This window comes from Polyodon spathula, chromosome 12, assembly GCF_017654505.1.
Source record: "Polyodon spathula isolate WHYD16114869_AA chromosome 12, ASM1765450v1, whole genome shotgun sequence".
Lineage (NCBI taxonomy): Eukaryota > Metazoa > Chordata > Actinopteri > Acipenseriformes > Polyodontidae > Polyodon > Polyodon spathula.
In genome coordinates, this window is record NC_054545.1 from 37,889,918 (window position 1) to 37,913,242 (window position 23,325).

The 23,325-nt window shown below is 41.4% G+C and overlaps 1 protein-coding gene across 4 annotated transcripts in view; it reads right to left on the minus strand.

The window, feature by feature from the left end:
* LOC121324680 (delta-sarcoglycan-like) overlaps positions 1-23,325 on the minus strand; it is a 112,503-nt gene that overhangs the window by 35,102 nt on the left and 54,076 nt on the right. For 2 of the 4 annotated variants that reach the window (XM_041266793.1, XM_041266794.1), the window contains exon 2: positions 8,593-8,772. In XM_041266793.1, coding sequence (XP_041122727.1) covers positions 8,593-8,772 — 180 coding nt within the window. Of the gene's footprint in view, positions 1-8,592; positions 8,773-12,587; positions 12,864-15,953; positions 16,024-23,325 lie in introns of those variants that run through there. The other 2 variants (XM_041266795.1, XM_041266792.1) reach the window with 2 other exon arrangements.

The window sequence follows — 23,325 nt, forward strand, 5'->3', positions numbered from 1 at the left end:
ATTTATAACAGGACCGTATTAGTACCAGTGTGCCACATGGGAACCAATGCCTTTGTTTACAATCCATTGCGTTTTCACTGGATAGTGAACTTGCTGTTGGCTTGTGGTTTTGCCTGGGTTTTCACTGGATAGTGAACTTGCTGTTGGCTTGTGGTTCTGCCTGGGCTTTCACAGGATAATACTGGTCACTGCTATTACAGTGGTATCCAGACTGTATGGATTGTGTGTGATTTCCACTAGTTACTTAGTAAATGCATGTGTACTTGTATGTAATTACCATGTTATATGCATAGTTACAATGTACGAAATGTGCAAATCCTTTTGCAGGATATATGTAAGTACATAGCTGTATCAGAAAAGGGGTAGGGTTGGGGGTGGTTGCTTGATGAAAAAGGGACATGCGGCTGCCAAAGCCATTTTTAAAATGTCAAATGTGTGCTATACAGAATTTAAAGAAGACCGTCACAGAAGTGCTCTAATAAGGGGATGTTATCTGCTCTTATCAGCTGTTTACACACTAACTCATGGCTGGCTGGGTGGCTGGAGTGTGTCACAATGATAAGATTGTCTTGTCACTGTGCTTAGTGCTCACTAAGGTGCTTAACAAAGGAGACCTGGGGGGCACCTGAGCAACGCATCCGATAAAGACGCTCTGCTTGGAGTGCACAGCCTCCTAGATGCTCCCTATAGCCTGGACGTTGCAGGGTCGAGTCCAGGTTATTCCAGAGAATACCGTGGACAGGAGCTCCCAGGGGTCGGCGCACAATTTGTTCCATCTCCTAGGTGTTTTTTGGCTGTGGTTTTCATAATCCTTTAATGACTGGATTGGTAGCTGGTGTGGCTCTTGTTTGTAGTTTTGACCTGTCGCTGGTATTTGTACTCTACCAGAAGAAAAGGTTGATGTTAATGCAACGCTACATCAATGATCTTCCACAGATGGCTTTTCACCACCAGCACCACCTTGTCTTTACCACATTAGTTTCTCTGTTTATTTTATTTTCAATTTCTCTATATATTCTATTACCTCCCTTATATAATTACTACTTTTCATGCATTACTAAACCCCTCATGACAATAAAAGATTAATTCTCACCTGTATCGAGGTATTGGCATAAACAACACATCCAGGAGAATGGATGCTATTGTACAAAGCTTCCAAAAGAATGGTCTGGGAATTCGAGGAACGGCAATTGGGTGCCTTGCAAGAATTCAGATGCTTGGTTATGGTGCTAAGTTAACTAAGTGTCATTTATAACTCTGAACCATAACATTGTAATTAAGTACACAATTGTATCAGAAAAGGATTAAGGTTATATCATGCAAAAAGATTTAGACATCAAGTACATTGCAACTATGCATAATAACATTGTAATTAATCGTAAGCACACATGCATTTACTAATCAACTACTCTGTAAATACACAGTAATTAGAGACACTTCATGTAGAGTGTTACCACACTACGTACCAGATAGCAGAATGTAAATATGTACTGGGGAGAAGTTTGGCTCCCAGTGGGATAATCCACTACTCTTAGCCTTAAGCTGTGGTTATTATAGTTTTAGCTGAGAAGAGCACGGCTATGCAGAGGCAGTGGAGTGATTCTGTTTTCTCAGTTCTGAAGGTCGATACAATCTCAAGGAAAGGCAGGGAATGTGATAACAATTACTGCGGAGCTGAAGGGCCCATTGGGGGAGATGAGAAGTTTGTTAGCGGTTACTTCACACTCGCCATCTTTCTCTAACTAGACCCCATGCTGCGCAGGTACAGGCACAAAATGAATAGCACTGGAATTCAGAAAAAAACATGCGTTTAGCTGCCATGAGAGCAACAAATAAAAACAGCCCATATAATGTTAAAGCTAAATCAGATTTCCATTTTCACATTAGAATTATTAGGCCATAACATAATAATTACCTTGTGAAATAGAAAGAGTGCCAGTATTTTGTCATCCCCAAATCTTCACATACTCACTTGGGCCACCCCATTCTTGATTTCACAGCCTCCATAATATAACTTGCTACTTGTGCTGGATCACTGTTAGTTGTGTTTGCATTTAACCAGATGGTGTATCTAGAATACCCATCAGTTGCACCGTTAATGCAGATTCCATAGGGTTTCAGTTTATTATAGGACTCAAGATGCCATAGAAAATCTGAGTTGTGCGAGTCAGTTGATTTCATCTCCTAAATTTAACCCCCTGAGAGTTAATAATATCATTCAGCTGTCTAACGTCATTCTGACGGACAACAAATTCTTCTCCAATGCATTTCAAATGCATTCGTCTGCATCCATGTACTTGTCCAGCAATGCATGCAATACATCAGACTGGTGCTTTCCCCCGGAGTGTTCTATTGCATCACAATTCCATCCAAACATGCTCAACATTCCAACATTTCCTTATGGTTCTGGTCCAATCCAAAATGCAATTGGATTTGTTTACTGCATCAGCCATGCTTGACAGTCTTTCCTGGTTTGTGAATTTACTTGTGCTAGTGAGAAATTGCATATTTATTTATTTATTTGGCAGATGCCTTTATCCAAGATGACTTACTGTTACAGGACAGTACAGGGTTACAATGCAAGCTTAATATTTAAATACAGTATATTTTATATTAAGTGCAAAATAAATATTACTACTAAAATACAATATGAACTAGGATGCAACAAGTTAGGATTACGACTACAATAGCATATTAGTAGTGCATTAGTCTGTGTGATTTTCTGAAACCTGATAAATTGTGTTTTCTTCAGAAAATAATCAAATAATCAGCATAATTATTTTAAAAAGCAAAATCAGAAGCCCTAGTTATAATGTAATAATGATCTCACAAAAATAGAAATCATGCTTTTATTTTTGTTTTGTTTTTTAGCTCTACATGGCAGCTAAACTCTTCCATAGAGGCCAAACTGAACTTCATTTAACTTGCATTCTTGTACATGTATTATTTATAGGCACTGCAGGATCGATGTGGCTGTCAGGATGCAGATAGTACGACTCGCTGTAACATGACGGAGGACTGAAGAAGACTCCTCATTGAAGTGCTTTGTCTGGTTTTGTATTAGCTTTATTCTAGTATTGTGTACTGCAGATTTGTATGTGTGAGACCCGACAAGCAAAAGAACAGCACAGCACAGCATACTGCAGGAACAGCACAGTACAGCATACTGCAGAAACAGCACAGCACAGCATACTGCAGGAACAGCACAGTACAGCATACTGCAGAAACAGCACAGCACAGCATACTGCAGGAACATCACAGCACAGCATACTGCAGGAACAGCACAGCACAGCATACCGCAGGAACAGCACAGCACAGCACAGCATACTGCAGGAACAGTACAGCACAGCACATCACAGCATACTACGGAAACAGCACAGCAAAGCATACTGCAGGACCAGCACAGCACAGCATACTGCAGGAACAGCACAGCACAGCATACTACAGGAACAGCATAGCACAGCATACTGCAGGAACAGCACAGCACAGCACAGCATACTGCATGAACAGCACAACATACTGCAGGAAAGCATCCTAAAAGAGGAGTGTTCATGCTAAATAACAATCTTTGAGAAACCACATGATATCATGACCTTTCAACCATGCTACATTGGGTAGAATAGAAGCAGGCAGAGCCAACAGAGTTGAAAGGTCACAGTGTCACACGATTGCTCAAGAACCAGGAACCAAAAACACATTACAAGTTGTACTGTGTTATAAAGAGATAGAGAGAGATGTTCTGGAGTAGGCTCAGGATCTAATAAAAGACATAGGTTGTTTGTGTGCCTAGATAGGGAATGCAGTTTTGACAGCTTTGACAGTCAAGAGCATACAAGCACAGCTGCAGAAACTCACGTCTATAGCGGCTGAGGCAGTGGTGAGATTCCTTCAGAACAGTTTCTGCTTGCTGGATGAATTGATAGGAGTTGTCATTAGTAAGAAGAAACATCATTCTGGGAGTTTACAATAACAAATCAGTGAAGACAGGTGTGCTTCCTGCATGCCTGCGTATCTTTTTAATTTCATTTCTCTAGAATAATATTTAGGTGAAATATTATCCTTTTCTGGACCCCCCTCCCCTGCGCATTTAATTCTACAGGATGATGTAACATTCTGTATCTCTCTCTCTCTCTCTCTCTCGCTCTCTCTCCCATCCCCCCCTCTGTCAAACCCTTTGATTTCTAACAGCCTCACTACCTTTAAAAGCTCTCACCACTCATACAGTATGTAGACCAATTTGTTCCAATTGACTGAGCAAGGTTCGTTATGATTATGCCCTTTTCGAACACATATGCCGACAGTGCTGGGAACAAGTGTTGAAAATGTCAAATTTGTAACTAAATGTCATGTCATAACATCTTCTTCAGGTCTTGCCGTTGACATGGTTAACATTAGCATTCCACTTGTTTGTGTTGTTTGCTCTGTGGACGTGTCTTGTGCTGTATTAAAATAAAGTCCCTATTTTAAGGTTTTTGTTAAAACTGCAAGTGATGTAACACTCAATGCCTGCTATAAAACTTGAGAAAACACAAGAAACTACTGATATATAATATATATATATATATATATATATATATATATATATATATATATTATATATATATATATTCTGGGTTTACGTGTAATGCACAGCTTCAAAACTTAATTTATTACCGTAATTGAAAATACCATGTTTTAAATGAACGGCCACAGATTTGTAACAAGTGAAAAGCATTAGCTGCTGTTCCTGTGTCTTTCCACTTCGTTATTTATAAGTGTGCACTCATTTCTTAATCTTATCTGCACAGCAAAATAACATTTGCTTTCAGATGTTATGCCAATGCAATCCTATGAAGCTCTATTGGCAGTCATAAGAATTTGGGATATTATTTTTGAAGTGTCACCAAAATATCTTTAAAAAAAAAAAAACACTGAGTTAGCTTCAGCAGAGACTGCAATCACCCCATGCTATTAGTATTACAGCTTGGCCATACATGGAGCTAGAACATTTCTATTAATATTAAACTGATCGTGCATCATTCACGCAAAGATACACAGCTGGCCTGCTCCACCAGTTCATGGTGTTTCTCTTTCCTGACATCTCATCCCCCACCCCAAACAAGTAAGACCTTCCAAGAGTTTGGCAAAGCACATAGGGCAGCTTTTTTTTTATTTTTGCTGTTATAAAGTCATGAAGTCATGTGAGATAGCAATAGGATTCACGGTCCCCCTTCAGGATTCACTATGTTGATAGTCCCTCTTCAGGCCAGGTGAATCCTGTGTCTACCCTGGATTTAGAACTTTCAAGATAGTCTACCTTTGTTTTTGCATTTTCCATCTGTTTTTAAAGAGAATTGAAGTGTTTCTGTCAAATCCATGGCTATCTGTGTGTTTGAGGAGGGCTCTCATCAAATAGCTGCTTGCTCTTCCTGGATAAAACCTTGAACTAGCTACAGTATGACAAGGGAATTGGAAGAACATCTGGGTTGGGCTCTTTCTTGATTTCTTTCTTTCTTTCTTTTGTTGGTCAAGAGTCTATTGCTGGACTATTGCAATAGTGGTAGACATTAGAACACAAAACTAAAGCAGCTTAATCTGAAACAAATATGGGTTTAACCTCCACCTTAATGTACAGCACCACACATGTGGGGTGCCAAGGGAATCCTTATGTAATGACATGGAAACACCCCTTTCCCACGAGGCTGTCACCATGTAATCACACCAGGTAAAATGATACTGTCCACAAGACCTTTTCCATGTAATTGCACAGCAGTTACCGTGTAAAAGCAGGAATCATAAGCAATAGCCCAGTTATTACAATGCAATTACACAGACTACAATCTAAGGCACTACCTCCAATACACACTGTCAATTTTCATTGACATTCTTCAGTGTGATACTTGTATGAAAAGCAGCGGTGATAAATCAATATGCCCACACAAAGAAGTTGAAAAGGCGAACAAATTTTGAGCTGGCTGAATGAATGCTGAGATCGAAGAAAGCCATTGTACTCAATGTTTAGGGAGATGAAGCCAGACTGAGATATGGTATTTCAAAGTCAGGTAAAATCATTTCCATTAGAATGGATATGCACTTTGTGTTTGTGCATCTGTTATTTGTGGTTACCTGGCCCTCATTAACATAACCTGAATAAGGCTCTTCTAATTGCGTATCTAACTGCATTTATATCATGCACGCCAAAGGTATTGCTGTTTCATTCTTGAGTGGGATTGTAGGATCCACCAGTAAAAGGGATCACTGAGATATCGTCAGGTCTTCAATTATAAGTGATCAATTTTGACGGGAGGGTGTAGGTCTCAGTTAAGCAGCTCTTCATTTTATTGTATTTTATATTTTGTAAGCGCAGACTCTGATTAAATAAAATAATTGCAAGATGAAAAGCAGCTGATCTAATAAAGATCCATGACTGAAAGGATTTTGTAGCCTATGCTACCAAGTGGGCTTTGTTACACCTGCACCAGATCAATAAAGCACAATAATGTGCTCTAAATACTTGAGTTGTGCTGCATCGTTCCCCCAAACCCAGATCCACAACCTTTGTCTGACAGGCGACAATTGTACAGTTTGCAAACAATGAGCCTTATGAAACAAAAACAAAAGAGTTGACAAAAAGAACTCCATATCTAAATACCATGTATTCAAAAAAGGGCTTCCTGTTCCATGAAGTGAATGACAAAAGTGTACCAGTCTGTAACAATATACTTTACGATGCAGCATTACTTGTGCTTTTACAACCCAAGCCACGCCGCTCCAAAAAAACACAAGCAGCTAAGAAGTTGAAGCATGTGCTGGAGCTGCTGCAAATCAAGGTGCGTGCATTACCTCTAGAAACAAGAATGCTCTCCCGCTTCCTTCATTATAAGATCTGGTACCTTTGTGTTTACAAATGAACCTCTGCTTCTTCTCCTGAGATGACTGCTAATACTACTACTAATGGTCAGGCACTGGAAATATTAAACAGCAGTCGCACAGCACGGTAATGCAGCACGGGAATCTGGATAAACAGATCCTGGACACAGTAGATATGCTGGGTATGGTAGATATGCTGGATACAGTAGCTATGCTGTAATCTTTTTTTATTTGATATTCAGTCCCACAGGGGTTTTTAAGGTTATTTGTCCCATGCATCTTGCTTATCTCCAAGCTGCAATGATATTTGTTGTAAGGATTACGTCTATCCGTTCAGACACTGCTCATAATCAATGCAGTGCATGGACATCTTGAGCGTCAGATGCAGTGAGTATTACCGGGGCTTGTAGATTGTGCTGCATCGTGGGGTTTTTGCTGCTGATAAAGGTCACCTGGAATTCTGTACCCTTGAATTCCTGCAGGATTGGGTGTCTAATCAGAGGAAGCTATTTTAATGTGACAGTAGCTAAAATAGAAACGATTGTAACGCTGTCCAAATCCCCCGCATAAAAACAACCAGTAGCTGAGCAGTTTCAGTCAAGAGCGACCAAACGACTGAAGCTGCTTGGAATGACAATGCCAGCTGAAAGAGCAACGTGCTTGATAGAGGGTGACAGTGAGAGCTCTAAACAGTGCAGCCTGTCCACAACATAGCCCAGTCCCCTGCGCTCAGCAATCTGCTTATCAAAGCCAGCGCACCCTTCTGCTAAACTGTCAGTCCTGGCTTTGCTTCTGGGGACGCCCCAGATTCACCGTTAAGCCCTGATGGAGCTTAGTCTGCGTGGCGGCTTGGCAAAACCCCTGGGAACTTAGAAGAGAGCTTCTGTCATGCAGCACCAAAACAGAGGTGCAAAAGAAAAGCAGTGTTGCCCTAACGCTCATGACAGCTGACTTTTCAGTTCCCATACACTCAGACAAGGTCAAAACCACGTAATTGTTCCCTGGAATGTTTGTGTTTGTGGTGGAAGTGTGCTGTAGCTGATAGACTTATTCTATAAACGCAGGTTATAACAGTGTAATTACACAGTGTTTATGCTGTAAACACATGTTATAACATTGCAATAACATACTCCCCCATACCACTATAACATCACTGACTCTTAAGCTCCTTAATTGAGTATCATTGACTTAAATATGACAGTCAGATGCACCTGTGTGTGTGTGTGTGTGTGTGTGTATATATATATATATATATATATATATATATATATATATATATATATATATAATATATTAATATATATATATATATATATATATTTAAGTATCTGAGAAAAGGGTCATTGTAAACCACACTGATCCAATGTAATCCTCCTGCATTGAGTCTCAAAACTATCTGTTCCATACGTAAAAAACAGCAACATATGTTTGGAATTACGGCCACTTCATTTTTGTACTTTGCCGTTACAAAAACAAACAAATAAAAAGGCATTAGAAAAATGCAAAGAAAGAACTAAGAACATGTTTACACCTCCTGCTGTGACACAACAGGATCAGCTGCTAACAAACCCAGCCACTGCTGCACAACACAATTAAAACAGCTTCTTGATGGGGTGGCAATGCATCGGTACTGTTTCCAAAGGCTGCTCTAAAGCAAGGAATTGTGGGAACCCCTGCAGAGCCCTTCTGTCGCTCAGACAGTTTCTTAAACAGCCCCGTTGGCACAAGCCTGGCAGTACTTACAATCGTGAAGTTCATGACTTTGAGGATCCAGATTGTCAAAGCGAGGTTGACCAGGATTAAAACCATGAGGAGCAGAACAAAGAGGTACAGGCAACGCTTTCGCCAGCCGTAGATCCCCACTTTGTACACGTGTGGTTCTTGAGAGACATTGTTTCTATCAGTGTACTGTTCCTGGGTCATCTGTAAGAGACAAAGGGAGAGGAATTTAGCATGAGGGGTTTTTTGCTCTTCATTTCTGAATGGTGAAACAGCACTCTACTGCAAAGAAAGATGTTCTGTATTGCGCTTTGCTACAGTTTCATAGTTAACACTGAACCATGCATTCCATTAACATTAACATTCTATTGCTGCACTGTTGGTGCCCAGATTGATTTTTCTCCCCTCTCCCCTCTCCCCTCTCCCCCCCAAATAGTCTTTTCCTGCTGTTTACAGCACTATATATAAACCATGCTGGGCTAGCTTGGCATATAGGTCAATTTTCAAGGCCCATACCCACCATTTTACACTGCAATATGTGACATCATATAGTGCAGCCAAGCTACTGGCAGTGAAAATACATTTGGACAACTTGTAGATCCTTAAAGACATTAAAAGCTAAATGCCATGACACCGGGGGATCTCTGTAACTGCTAAAATACTTAATTGGGAAAGTGCTTTTACAAATGTCAGGTCTTATTGGAACGCTCTGGAAAAAAAAGGGTTCTTCAGAGCAAACACTTCAAATTAATGGGCAAAGGGAATACATCTTCCTAATATTTATCCAAGAATCCAAGGTTTTATAATGGGCATGGTGATGGGAATTGACCACTTAATCAATACCTGGAAAAATTAGGTGACTGACCATTCTTACGGGTGCGAATGGAGTAACAACGCGACACGTCCTGCAGTGGATGTCTTTGGACGGTCGTCAAATTAACAGTTCTGTCGACAAAACTTTAACGTAAGTAAGCAAAACCTGAGTTCTGGGAATGTTACTATTCGTACTTCCATGTGTGTCCCCCCGAATTAGGGGGTAGAACACAAGAAGTACGATTCATCAGCAGATACAAACACTCCATTGATCTGTTCCTGGGTACAATGGGCCACATGGTCTGAAGGTCAAATAGGAATTACGTTTTGAAGCACAATTTAATGCGCTCAAAGCATTTTCGGGTTCCTTAATCAGAATAGAGGCAGGTATCTTCGAATACAGCACCATCTTTCTACTCCAGTGTCACTGCAGACTTGATAACCTATTGTAATTACAGATGGGAAGCAGCATGCATATTTGTTAATGTCTTTCGTGGGTATTAGGTGGTAAAACTGTAAAACCTCATTTATAATTGCTCTTGCATCTCTATTAACACAGTCCTGCTTTGCATAAGGTCTGGGGTGTGAATCAGGGCTTCGCAGAGCTTACCATGATGAGTACATCCCAGCCATTAGCAGAGTGCCTATTATGACACTGTAAACAAGCACTGACCTGCAGGCTTTTTATATTAAACTGGCAAATGCAAAATGTAAACTTGAGTGAAGCCCACAGTATGTCTTCTTCAGATACTTTTCTCTTGTTTCTGTTCCTGTACAATGCAGGTATTTCATCATCGTTCATCAGCTACATCTTTTGCATGATATATGTAAGTACACAATTGTATCAGAAAAGGATTAGGAGTTGGGGTTATATTATGCAAAACGATTTTCACATGAAGTACATGTGCACTGTCTGAGGTTGCTGATGCTTTGTGCACATGTAACTGACAAGTCTCCCACCCTGAACATGATGAGCATTCTTGAGCACATCAGCTCTGACAGATTGACATGACAGAATACCCAATCCCACGTTTCTGCCTTACTGTATGTGCTCCCTATGCTATCCAGAATAGCTTAACATGTCACACTGATCTCATAATTTCCATGCTCTCATATTACCACGCATGTGCTGTTAGATTACTATCAGCCTCCCACTGTCGGGCACCTGGGAGCTCTCATCAGGTGATTTTTTTTTTTAGCTCTAAAATTCCATCTTGGTCAGTTTTGCTTGCTACTCACTCTCCTCCTTATTTATTTAAAATAACATTTAAACAAAATGCAACATGGGGTACAAATGCAAGAATGAGGCAAATCAATTCAAATGCATTAAAAAAAGACAATTCTCCTTTTAAATGTGACACTAGACAATGGTCTTGAGCAGGGCACACATCACAGTGTGATCTGCTTGTTCAAAGCAAGAATGTGCTCAAAGCATATGACCACCTTGAAAGTATTTTCTACACAATCCCACTGTTGGATTAGAGGTTACTTGAGCGTTACTGGATGCTTTGTCAAGAACGCTTTAGCTAAAAGTAAGGTCAGGCATCTGAATCCTCGTCTGAGTCACTGAGATACAAACTCATTTTAGTTCTTGTATTTCAAAAGCTAAGACGACTGATTCTTGAAAACCCTTCAATGTGAATTGACACCTCATATAGAGTTCACTATACACATATTAATCCAGTCAACAGTAATGATTCAGGTACTGTATAGACAGGTAAAGCCTTGAGCTTGCAGTTCCCCTGTTAAACTCCCACGACTGCACATTGCTCAGCCCTGTAATTTTTCTTTCAGCTTCCCTGTCTCCTCTCCACAGAGATATATTTCTGCCCTGAGTTGCCAAAGTACTTTCTGCTCTGGAGCCCGGGTGCGTCGTGTTTGTGTGAATGGGAATATTTCTGCTCTAAACTAACGCTTACAGAATTTGAGCGAATGGACAGGACAAAGAGGCTGTGTGTTTTGAACCAGTTTTGTAGATATATTCTGGATTCAAAAAAGGCAACTAGAAGGATACAGTATTATTCAGCTCTGCTCTGATCTTGGCATCAGTGAGGTTTGTTGTCTAGTTAATGCATCCCTTGACCTGCATGTTAACTGTTGGCAGCATTATAAATATTATTATTTACGATTTTTAAAGTGTCAGATTGAGAATTTATTAGGCAGCTTGCAGAAGCCAGCACCGAAACAATAGCTTCTGTAACAAGAGAAGCAATATGGGGATATGGAAATCTTCAAACAACCTTTAAAAGTTTACCATGCTCAATCTGCACAGTCATGTTACTGTTTCTTCAATGGTAAACGTATGCATTCACTACCATACTTTACCATGGTTTACCATGGTTTATAAAATGTTTTAACATACCTCCCTGGGCCTTACAGTGCTTAACCATGCTTTACTTTGCTTTCACTGTGCTTTATTACACTTCCACTACGGAAAACTTTCATAGGGTTTCTCAACATCAATTAAAATATGCTTTGGACCATTCTGTAGTTCAGTTTACAAACAATTACATATGAATATTGCACCAAGGGCTTTTAGTTAACTCTGTTCTAATTGTGTACACCCCCCTCCTAAAATGTCTAAAATGTTCATTCATCAGAATTACTGTGATGTCCTAGTTGTTTATATTCAGAAGTGACTGTCACTTTAAATGACAGCTCTATATTTTTCCAGCTTTTACGTCAGATTTTGACATATTAACTTTGAATAATTAACAATCAAGTCACATCTTATTTATTGATGTATTTATTTGCCGCTAGTCTCTCTAGTGAGTAAGCAAAGGATTGCAGTGCGGAGTATGTTTCACAGTCCCAGCACTTTCTTACGCTGATAACTCTTTAACTTTGTTTAAATAAGTTTACTGTTCAATGTTTAATTTAAAACCAAGGTTCAGTCCTTAGTAAAAAAATGTATGTGAATCCAGTGAGCGTACTCACATAATTCAATACCGCCCTTTTAAAGCAGTCCTTTTAAATTTATCACAAACAGGGTCTGCCTCCCCCAATCACAGAAGTCTTGAGTTCCTTTGAGAGTCCATCACACAGCACGGCAAACTAAAGACCTTGCTTTCATTTCAACATAACACACACATGCACACACACACAGCAGTAAACTCACTACTCTTCCAATAAGAAACAAAGGACAGATCCTTCAAAGAAACAAAACAAAACAAAGCTGCAAAGATCATGCCAAAATCAAACCTTACCTCTTCTTGTTACACATACAAACTCGGGGTGTGTCAGAGAGATACAGAAACAGCATGAGGCCCAGCGTGTCAGAGTGCAGGCATACCCTTGTCAGATTTTCCAATAAGAAGGCTCTCAGCCAAGTTCCTGCCCAGGCCTGAGGAATTTCCTGGATGCTTTTTCAGTCTCTTAACCCCTGGTTTCAACCGAAGCAGCTCTGCAACTGTATGCTGCACCACTCTGCTGGTTTTGAATTACAGCTTTTGGTCAGCTTCCAAATTTAGACCCAAAGCACATGTGTGGCGTTAAAGGGGCAGGGTCTGTTATTTCTGTACTGGGGGACCTTCCCTCTGACTCCATGGAGTCTGCACATGGCAGAGTAAAACACAATCCAGACTCCTACTAATGCAAGTACAGCATGTCCCTGTGTGACAGACAGTGGGTGGGCACCAAGCTGGTAACAATGCGTTTCTCTCTTTTCTTTTTTGTTTTGCCAACTTGCAGTTTTCTGCGTCAAGAACAATGTAGATCATTGTTCCTTGAAGAATGGCATGGTATGGGAATGGATGCAATGCTAAGCAATTGATTTTCTCATTGCTTAATTGTGCCTCTTCATCTAGTGATGTGCTAATGAAGCTGGTTTCTAATGAAGCTGGTTTCTTATGAAGCTGGTTTCTTAATGAAGCTGTTTTTTTTTTTTTAAACTTTCCTAGATGAGGCTCCCGCTAGATTAAACACTTACACTTTAATCACTTACTGTAAGAAAGTCTGCCTGCAACAACAACACAGTGCAAAAAAAAAAAAAAAAAAAACACAGTGAAATCTCTCTCTCTCTCTCTCTCTCTCTCTCACACGCTCCCTCCCTCTCTCTCTCTCACTCCCTCTCTCTCTCTCTCTCTCTCTCTCTCTCTCTCTCTCTCTCACTCCCTCTCACTCTCTCTCTCTCTCTCTCTCTCTCTCTCTCTCTCTCTCTCTCTCTCTCTCTCTCTCTCTCTCTCCCTCCCTCTCTCTCTCTCTCTCTCTCTCTCTCTCCTCTCTCTCTCTCTCTCTCTCTCTCCTCTCTCTCTCTCTCTCTCTCTCTCTCTCTCTCTCTCACTCCCTCATTGGAAATGATATTTCACTCCACTGCTCATCAGATCTCATGGATTTGTTTTCCAGACTTCAGGTCTGTTTTTTACTTTATTAACTGCTGCCTGTCTGAGCATTGCCAGTAACATGCCAAGAAATGCATCCGCCCACACCGGAGCTGGAGTTGAACTAATTATAACTACTGCTCCCTGATAAACAGGGCCAAAGGAAAAACAAAAGAGGACAATGCAGGGACGGAAAGAGAGTTTAAATATATTTGCTCAAGGAATTAAACTGTTTTGAAGCAAGTTCTTTTGCATTAAACAAAGGGCAGTGTTTCTCCTAGTCTGTAATTCCACGTCAATGCAGAACAATTGCACTTCTACAACAGTCCAAACACTGGGAGCATGAAATCAACATGCCCACTCATGGAAACACTTCTCTTTCAGTTGGAAATCAACACGCTCACTAATGGAAACACGCCTCTTTCGATAGCCCATATAACTGTTTCTAGAAGCCCATTTCAAACTCTCAGCCTAACCAGTAAGTGCCTTGAATTTAGGAAACTGCAACTTATCCAAAACAAGTGAGATGGCCAGTGCATATTCCTTTCCCTGGACTCCCACTCCTGTATAGGGGGAATCAAGGGAAAAGAAGTTTCAAACTCTCAACCAAACCCTAACTCGAACTCGAACTATAACACTAACCCTAACCCTAACACTAACCCTAACCCTAACTCTAACCCTAACCCTAACCCTGATTCTAACTGTATCCCTAACCTTACCCTAAATCTAACTGTAACTCTAACTCTAACCCTAACCCTAACCCTAACCCTAACTGTAACTGTAACCCTAATCCCCAAAATATTCTCATAAAAAATACATTATCTGGACCAAAAAGTGATGTCTGGTATACTGTAATAAAGCAGTGCAACAAAGAGTTAGAAACAAAACAAACAACAACAACAAAAAACTAGCTCCTAAAAGTGCTCTGACTAGTTTTAAAAGAAGTTAGAATTTTTTTATCCTAAATGTGATTCTATTAAAAGTTTTCAACTGGATAACATTTTAATAAAAGATTGTGTCTTCGATAGATAAGTTATTACTTTTAAAATGAATAACACGTTAGAGCTGCACAGCAATAACAGCCCTTGCTGTGGGATGACTGCAAAATACACACGAGTGAATAAACTCAATTGTACCAATACTGAACCTTGGTATTTGATGCTATCTACTTACTATAATTCTGCTGCCCAAAGATGCAGTCTCAATTCCATCTCAATAGAGAGTACACTTTCATTCTACACTGTTTACTTTGCAGGCCTTATATACAATGAATGCCTGAGAAAGCTTTGTTAAAATGATATGATATGCAACACAATGGAGTATAAATGCCTTCCACTCTCCCTGTCTCATGCTGCTGTGATCCACGTAAACTCAAGTTATTCACTTTTACATTTGTGTGAAATTCAGAATATCAATCCAACATAAGGAGAAGTGTTAATACACTTCAAGTTATTTATTATATCTCTTCAAAAAAGCACCAGCAATAAGCCTCCCATTGCAGGACAAGCTCTTCAGTGGGATTAGACTCAGTAGAATCTAATTTACCAGAACGGGAAACATTTTAAATAAACTTAGAAACAATAGTCTGGGGAGCAGCAGATTGCAATATAAACCATTGCAATGAATGCCACCTTTGTTTCACTTTGTCTTTTGCATGCAGAGTTTAATTCCCCTTTAGTAAACAATAATGGAGATCCTGCCTAAGGCATCTCTTACTGCCACTCATACCGACAACATCAGAGTTTGGTGCCCTTGGACGTCTAGCATCAGGAAACTGCTAGTAAAAGGATTTAACAGTACTTCATGTGGCAGTCATTTAAAGGATTTTAAAGCTAATAAATGCGTTTGACAAACTGACCTATTCGCTATTCTTTTCTGTGTTATGAAGAAAACAGAATATTTTAAAGTCATAGAGAAAAATAACATTTTTAAATGTAATTTTTAAAGAGATTGGAGAATCACTGAATTGCACTTGACTCATTTTTGTGCTGCTTGGTTAAAGCTATCATGCTGTGTTCGTTATTACTCATGAAGAATGCAGGGATACGTAGGGAGAGGTTGCAGGGGTATGGATGGCACAGCCAGTCGCCAAGTTGCACAGGCTAAACTTTCAGCTGGGCTAATTGGGCTTTTGATATGTATTAAATACTGCTTTTAGTTCACAGAATGAAGCCTTGAACCAGCAAAATCTGCTGCATCACAATTTTTGGTAACAGCGAATTGGAATGCATGATGATAATCAAGTATCACTACCTTCAATCAAGCACCACTTCTCCTGGCTTCGAAGGCACTAGGCAGAATACTTGACTTACTGAGTAACATCACCAGCAGTCCCTGGCTGGCTCGGTCATCCACCTAGGGAATAAAATACTGGAGTAATTTCTCTTGTAAACTTGCAGTGACATTGGAACCAAACCTTTATTTAACTAGTAGGCAAGTCACATCTCTTGTATGAAGTCTCTGTGCAGAGAAACATAGCTCCCTACTTTGTTAAAGACAAATAATCACGTAAGTAATGAAGATGGTATGTTCTCCAAAAACTAGTTTATATGCAAGGCTTGTGTGACCGTGTGATTGGTTACAGACAGTAAATTATCTCCGATGACAATGCATACTAATACACTGTAACTTCATTATTATGCTTTAGTTCATGGGGTTTTACAACCTAAACCTTAAACATAGAGCTGAATTTATTGAGGACAATCTCATGGCATAATGACAGCAGTGTTTGCCAACTTGCACCAAATTCACTTCTTATTTGGTTTTACTTTGTTGTGAGGGATCCACTATATGCAAATGTCTTAGTTCTATTCGAGTAACACTAAGGAAGACAAGTCAAAATGTTTGTGTGCTTTGAAAAAAACCTCAATAAAGTGCGCACAACTTTGTTCTAATTTGGCAAACAGTTTCTTTGCAAAGGCCCACTGTTCTGTAGGTCAGAGACAGTTTCCGTCAGGAGAGTGCACATGATAAATTGAGTTAAGCTGGACATTGGGAAAGACGACACCTCCATTATTGATAAGCGCTTATAGAGAATTACAGCATTCCATGATCAGCAGTGCATCCCTGACTTTCATGACTATGATGTCATCAAAACATATATCTTAATATATGGGAGCCGTGACATTCCCCTTGAGATCATTTCGATATTGCATGGTGACTTCTCTGTCCCCGCATTGTGCACATGATTATTAAAGGAACTAGGGCTGCTATAAATGTAATACTGGCTGGCATGCTTACGCCCCAGCCACTTCCTGGACACATTATAACTGTGGGATATTAGGGTTCTCGAAGGTCTTGCAAGGCCAGGCAATGCATTACAATGCTGACGGGAGGCACACGGCACTGCATTTGCATGAATAGCAAGTTGTTACTTTCCACAACATGCCTCCGTGACAAAAACAATACAAGTCCCATAGTTATAGCTTGACATCTGCCAAAAGAGCGAAACTAATGGAATTCAACTTGGATTAAGCTGATTGAGTCTCTCTCATTTATGAGATCTGACTCGCTAATATACTGTGCACTGGTTTATTCTGAAGTGAGTGAACAGACACATTATTGAAGAAGATGCAACTTTACATGTGTAAGTAAGGAACAGTTTCCATGCTCAAAGAGCCCCATCAATGTGAATTACTTGAATAATCCACATACTCTAAATGACCTTCTGTCAGGAGGGAGTCCAGTTGTAGGGTATCTGTCAAGCTATGGGCTCCAGTCTACCTAAATGATATCATTTCAGGGGTTAGGCAGAGGTCCACATGCAAACAGAAAGGGTAAGGAGTTCACATGGCATTTCACTTCATCACACCAGCCTCTCAACCTAGAAACAGAAACCTCTTCAGGCTTGCTAAATTATATTTCAGGATTTACTGCTGTGTGGTTAACAGAAAAGGACATAGCTTCCAGTCCTTTAAGTTGGCGCTTTGTTCGTTGGTTACACAGTGAATGCATTCTGAGTTAATGCGATATGAGCACAGTATTACATGCTCCATAATTTAGCTGGAGAGCAGGTAGCATCTTTTGCTGCACCTGAATTAGAATTGTAGAGGGACAAAATGAAAAGTTTATAGGACACATAAATTGGGGTGGAGGAGCTCAAGTGAGAGACTTTACTGCTCAGAACCAGACTCGTTAGACTGGGAGGTCTCGGAGCTGAAAGTAAAACAGTGGAAACAGTGGGAGGAAGAACAACGAGATTGGAAAGGAACTGGTGAACTGTAGGGGCTGGCTGGACGACGACAGCAGACATAGGAGGAGAGAAAGGGAATTATCATTGGAATGTGAGCTGTATAAACTGGCTCAGTATAAACTGGGAGTAGTAGAAGCTGGCTCAGGAGAAGCTGGCTCAGGAGAAGCTGGCTCAGGAGAAGCTGACTCAGGAGAAGCTGGCTCAGTAGAAGCTGACTCAGGAGAAGCTGGCTCAGTAGAAGCTGACTCAGGAGAAGCTGGCTCAGTAGAAGCTGGCTCAGCAGAAGCTGGCTCAGTAGAAGCTGGCTCAGGAGAAGCTGGCTCAGGAGAAGCTGGCTCAGCAGAAGCTGGCTCAGGAGAAGCTGGCTAAGGAGAAGCTGGCTCAGTAGAAGCTGGCTCAGGAGAAGCTGGCTCAGGAGAAGCTGGCTCAGGAGAAGCTGGCTCAGGAGAAGCTGGCTCAGTAGAAGCTGGCTCAGTAGAAGCTGGCTCAGGAGAAGCTGGCTCAGTAGAAGCTGGCTCAGGAGAAGCTGGCTCAGTAGAAGCTGGCTCAGGAGAAGCTGGCTCAGTAGAAGCTGGCTCAGGAGAAGCTGGCTCAGTAGAAGCTGGCTCAGGAGAAGCTGGCTCAGGAGAAGCTGGCTCAGGAGAAGCTGGCTCAGGAGAAGCTGGCTCAGTAGAAGCTGGCTCAGGAGAAGCTGGCTCAGGAGAAGCTGGCTCAGGAGAAGCTGACTCAGCAGAAGCTGGCTCAGTAGAAGCTGACTCAGGAGAAGCTGACTCAGGAGAAGCTGACTCAGCTAAGGAGAAGCTGACTCAGGAGAAGCTGACTCAGTAGAAGCTGGCTCAGTAGAAGCTGACTCAGCAGAAGCTGGCTCAGTAGAAGCTGACTCAGGAGAAGCTGGCTCAGGAGAAGCTGGCTCAGTAGAAGCTGGCTCAGGAGAAGCTGGCTCAGGAGAAGCTGGCTCAGTAGAAGCTGGCTCAGGAGAAGCTGGCTCAGTAGAAGCTGGCTCAGTAGAAGCTGGCTCAGCAGAAGCTGGCTCAGTAGAAGCTGGCTCAGTAGAAGCTGGCTCAGTAGAAGCTGGCTCAGTAGAAGCTGACTCAGGAGAAGCTGGCTCAGGAGAAGCTGGCTCAGCAGAAGCTGGCTCAGGAGAAGCTGGCTCAGTAGAAGCTGGCTCAGTAGAAGCTGGCTCAGGAGAAGCTGACTCAGCAGAAGCTGGCTCAGGAGAAGCTGGCTGGACACACGTAGTGGAATTAGGTGGCTGAGGTGTGATCTAACCCTGCCTTTATCTGTGTGTCTCTGTCCTCAATTCTATGCTGACTGCCTGGATCTTTTCACAATGTCCCTGGTTAGCTGTCTAATTGGTCAGGATGGCTGCTGACTACTTAAGTTCCCCAAATCATCAATAGTGAAAGCTTTAGCTTTGACGGATAATCTTATCAGGGATCAGCTGCACTCCATGCATTATTCAGGAGAGACGTGCACGTTCTACACGCCTGTGCAAAGATGTTAAACAGCTTGCTGCGATCCATCATCATTAATAAATCAACATCACTGAGTTACTGAAAAAACAACCCCATAACCGCAGATTCTTGATTTCTTTGTGTGTTTATCAGCCCAGCTCAGGGGAGCCAGTATACAGATGGACAGCATCTTTTTTTACAGTGGAATTTATGTATTTTTGTTTTACTTCCACAGCACCTTTAAGTAGTACACATCACAGTGTTATAATAAACCTCTACATTTCCTGCGTAAGAGGATACAGCCAACACAATCAAACTGCAGATCCCAATATAGCATTCGAAATAAAAAGGCAGAGGGAGAATGCAATGGCTGTCACGGCCAGTCTAGACTAGACTCCATTTCACAGCCAAGGCTGTCTTGCTATATACTAAGAAACATCTCCAAAAGATTTTCAATTTTCTTTGCTTCCATAGGTTTGTAATTGAAACTGCTCTTTATCTGTGGGAGCTACCTTTCATCAACGATACATTTTCAATGCTGAAATGCTGATGACAAGTAAAAAAAACAAAAAACAACAAAAAAAAAGATTCAGTTTTCACAACGAGGCCAAAAAAATCCACAACCCACAAAAAACCCGCTCCTCTGTGACATCACATATCAGAACATTGCAGAAAGCTAAGCCGCAAGTGCATTAAAACAGTGTGCCAATCTGATTCAGATACATTTCTATGTTACATAACATACTGTAGATTGCACTGTACCTGCTAATAACACAGTAACCAATCTGTTACATAGCATAATGTAGATTGCACTGTACCTCCTAATAGACACTGTGTAGCTACAAGGGCATTCTGTTATTTCAGACAGACAAAACCCCTACTGAGAGCAAATAAGTATGATCACCTGCAAAGAGATGAATATCACCCCATAAACTAGACTCTGCAGTGCATATGATCACCCTCAAAGAGCTGGATATCACCCAGCTAGACTCTGCAGTGCATATGATCTCCCTCAAAGAGCTGGATATTACCCAGCTAGACTCTGCAGTGCATATGATCACCCTCAAAGAGCTGGATATCACCCTGCTAGACTAGACTCTACAGTACATATGATCTCCCTCAAAGAGCTGGATATCACCCTGCTAGACTCTGCAGTGCATATGATCACCCTCAAAGAGCTGGACATCACCTCGCTAGACTCTGCAGTGCATATGATCTCCCTCAAAGAGCTGGATATCACCCAGCTAGACTAGACTCTGCAGTGCATATGATCACCCTCAAAGAGCTGGATATCACCCAGCTAGACTAGACTCTGCAGTGCATATGATCACCCTCAAAGAGCTGGATATCACCCCGCTAGACTCTGCAGTGCATATGATCACCCTCAAAGAGCTGGATATCACCTTGCTAGACTAGACTCTGCAGTGCATATGATCACCCTCAAAGAGCTGGATATCACCCTGCTAGACTCTGCAGTGCATATGATCACCCTCAAAGAGCTGGATATTACCTTGCTAGACTCTGCAGTGCATATGATCACCCTCAAAGAGCTGGATATCACCCTGCTAGACTAGACTCTGCAGTGCATATGATCACCCTCAAAGAGCTGGATATCACCCTGCTAGACTAGACTCTGCAGTGCATATGATCTCCCTCAAAGAGCTGGATATCACCTGCTAGACTAGACTCTGCACTGCATATGATCTCCCTCAAGGAGCTGGATATCACCCTGCTAAACTCTGCAGTGCATATGATCTCCACACTGCTCCACACATGGTTTGCACTGATTGCCCTGCAGGCTTCATGAGGAGTGTTATCAGTCTGGCTTGTGTACAGTATGTATGATTAGGAGTTGTCCATTCGGCTGTACAGAGGTATATTGCACCTTTAAAAGCTAGAAGGCTGGATGTTCTGATAAGAGCTCTGTGTGATTGTTGCTCTCTTCAGTTCTCCTGTTGCCTCATTAGATGTTCTCTTGCAGAGCTCTGGTGTCCCAGATTCCCACAGTCATAGTCTGACAGCTAAAGCACTTCCAATCGCAGTACGATCAAACTCAGCATTCTCTCAAATCTCGTAATATCTCCCCAACACCCCTGACTCTGTGTGAGAAACTGAAACAAGCAAAGAAAATGACATCGTTATAAACACATGAAGCCCATCCACTGCGCTTGAGAGAAATCTACATTCTGTGCACCCAGACACGACCGTCTATTACATCACAGCCGTGCATTCTTTGCATGCAGACACGACAGTAGATGCTTGACTGTGTGTCAGCAGCAGGAGATCTTAATTCACAGTGAAACCATGAAACACAGACAACTTCTGGGGTCTCTTCACACTGTAAAATGATCCAGTTACAAAGATCACAGTGATGAATCTTGACAAGTTGCTCTGCATTTTGAAACCAAGGCCTGGGCGATTGATTGCTCTTATAAAAATTACCAAGGAAATTGTCATGAAACATGCACTGCAGTAAACGCTGTTGTCAGTGTTACTCAGCGTCTTTGTTGAAAGCCAGAGACAACAGTCCATTAAGCAAAGCGAAGGTTCTGGCAGGGAACTCACTTAATTACCACAGATCAAATCACGTAAACATCAAGCATATTTTAGGCACTTCTTATAGCAGAACAAATCGTCAGTCGAAGAGCTAGTATCTTATTTGTCTTTCACCAAACAATATGTCCAGTGATTACCTCAATCCATTACATCCCTGCTGTGCGCCAGAGGTCGCCTCCTCCTCTCAATCCTCTACCTGCTTTTTGGCTTCATCTAACAGGGAGAGGGCAGCTATCCTGCCCCCATGCCCATGGCTTCCCTACAGTGAGCCTCTCTGCTTATCTGCAAGCTAATTTATGGACAAGGGTACCTCGAAAGGCGAGGCCAAAGGATGTGGTGTAAAAATATTTATAATGTAGTTGTGTTGTCCAGTCTCAACTTTAATAAATAATCTATGGCATGAGTTTCCTGACTGAATGACACTTCAGTGATCCTGGAACCGCTCAGTCAGGCTGGGTCAAGGAAGTCCTGGAGACCTGACTGATCTGTAAACATCTCCTCTTGCTTCCCTTGCCCTGGTAGCTAACCCTCTGAGACCTGACGATCTGTAAACATCTCCTCTTGTTTCCCTTTCCCTGGTAGCTAACCCTTTAATACCTGACTGATCTGTAAACATCTCCTCTTGTTTCCCTTGCCCTAGTAGCTAACCCTTTAATACCTGACTGATCTGTAAACATCTCCTCTTGCTTCCCTTGCCCTGATGGCTAACCCTCTGGTCATGGCTGCTTGCAGAGCGACCCTTCATCACAGAGCTCCAGTAAACACCTCCAGGCTGAAATAACATACTGGGTTCTGAACTACCATTAGATGCAGATAATTAATACTGACAAACTTAAGTTAATGTATTTTGACTTGGCAAAAGGAAACACCTCCTCCACCATTCTGAAGGTTGTTGAAAACACAGCGACCATTCAAATAACTGATTCATGGGAGCAGGAAAACACATTGTCAACAACATTAGGAAGACTATCTTCTTGGGAACAAATGGAAGGATAAAAAGTGGAGGCGAAGGGGAAAGTCACTAAAGCAGTGGTATGTCCAGAGGTTAGAGACACTAACTGCAGGATCTGTGCACTGGCATCCAATCAACACCTGTTTCACCAGCCCCGCTAATTCTGACACATCATAAATGTGTTCAAACCTGTTATTGAAGTACAGCATAATAACATAAAAACACAGTGACAGAGAACATCAGAAGCTGTTAAACACTGAACCTAAAATGCATTTTGACTCAAAGTTTGTTTAGAACCCCTTGCTGGATTAAAAAATTATTGTAATTGTATACAATATTGTAATTGCAACTTCTCTTGTGCTGTGATAATGCACCCTGGAGTGAAGGGTGCATCAAGTGGTGATAGTTGTGATTAATTTGACATTGATTAAAAGAGCATGACAAGTCTTTCTGCTGCTGAAATAGGGCACA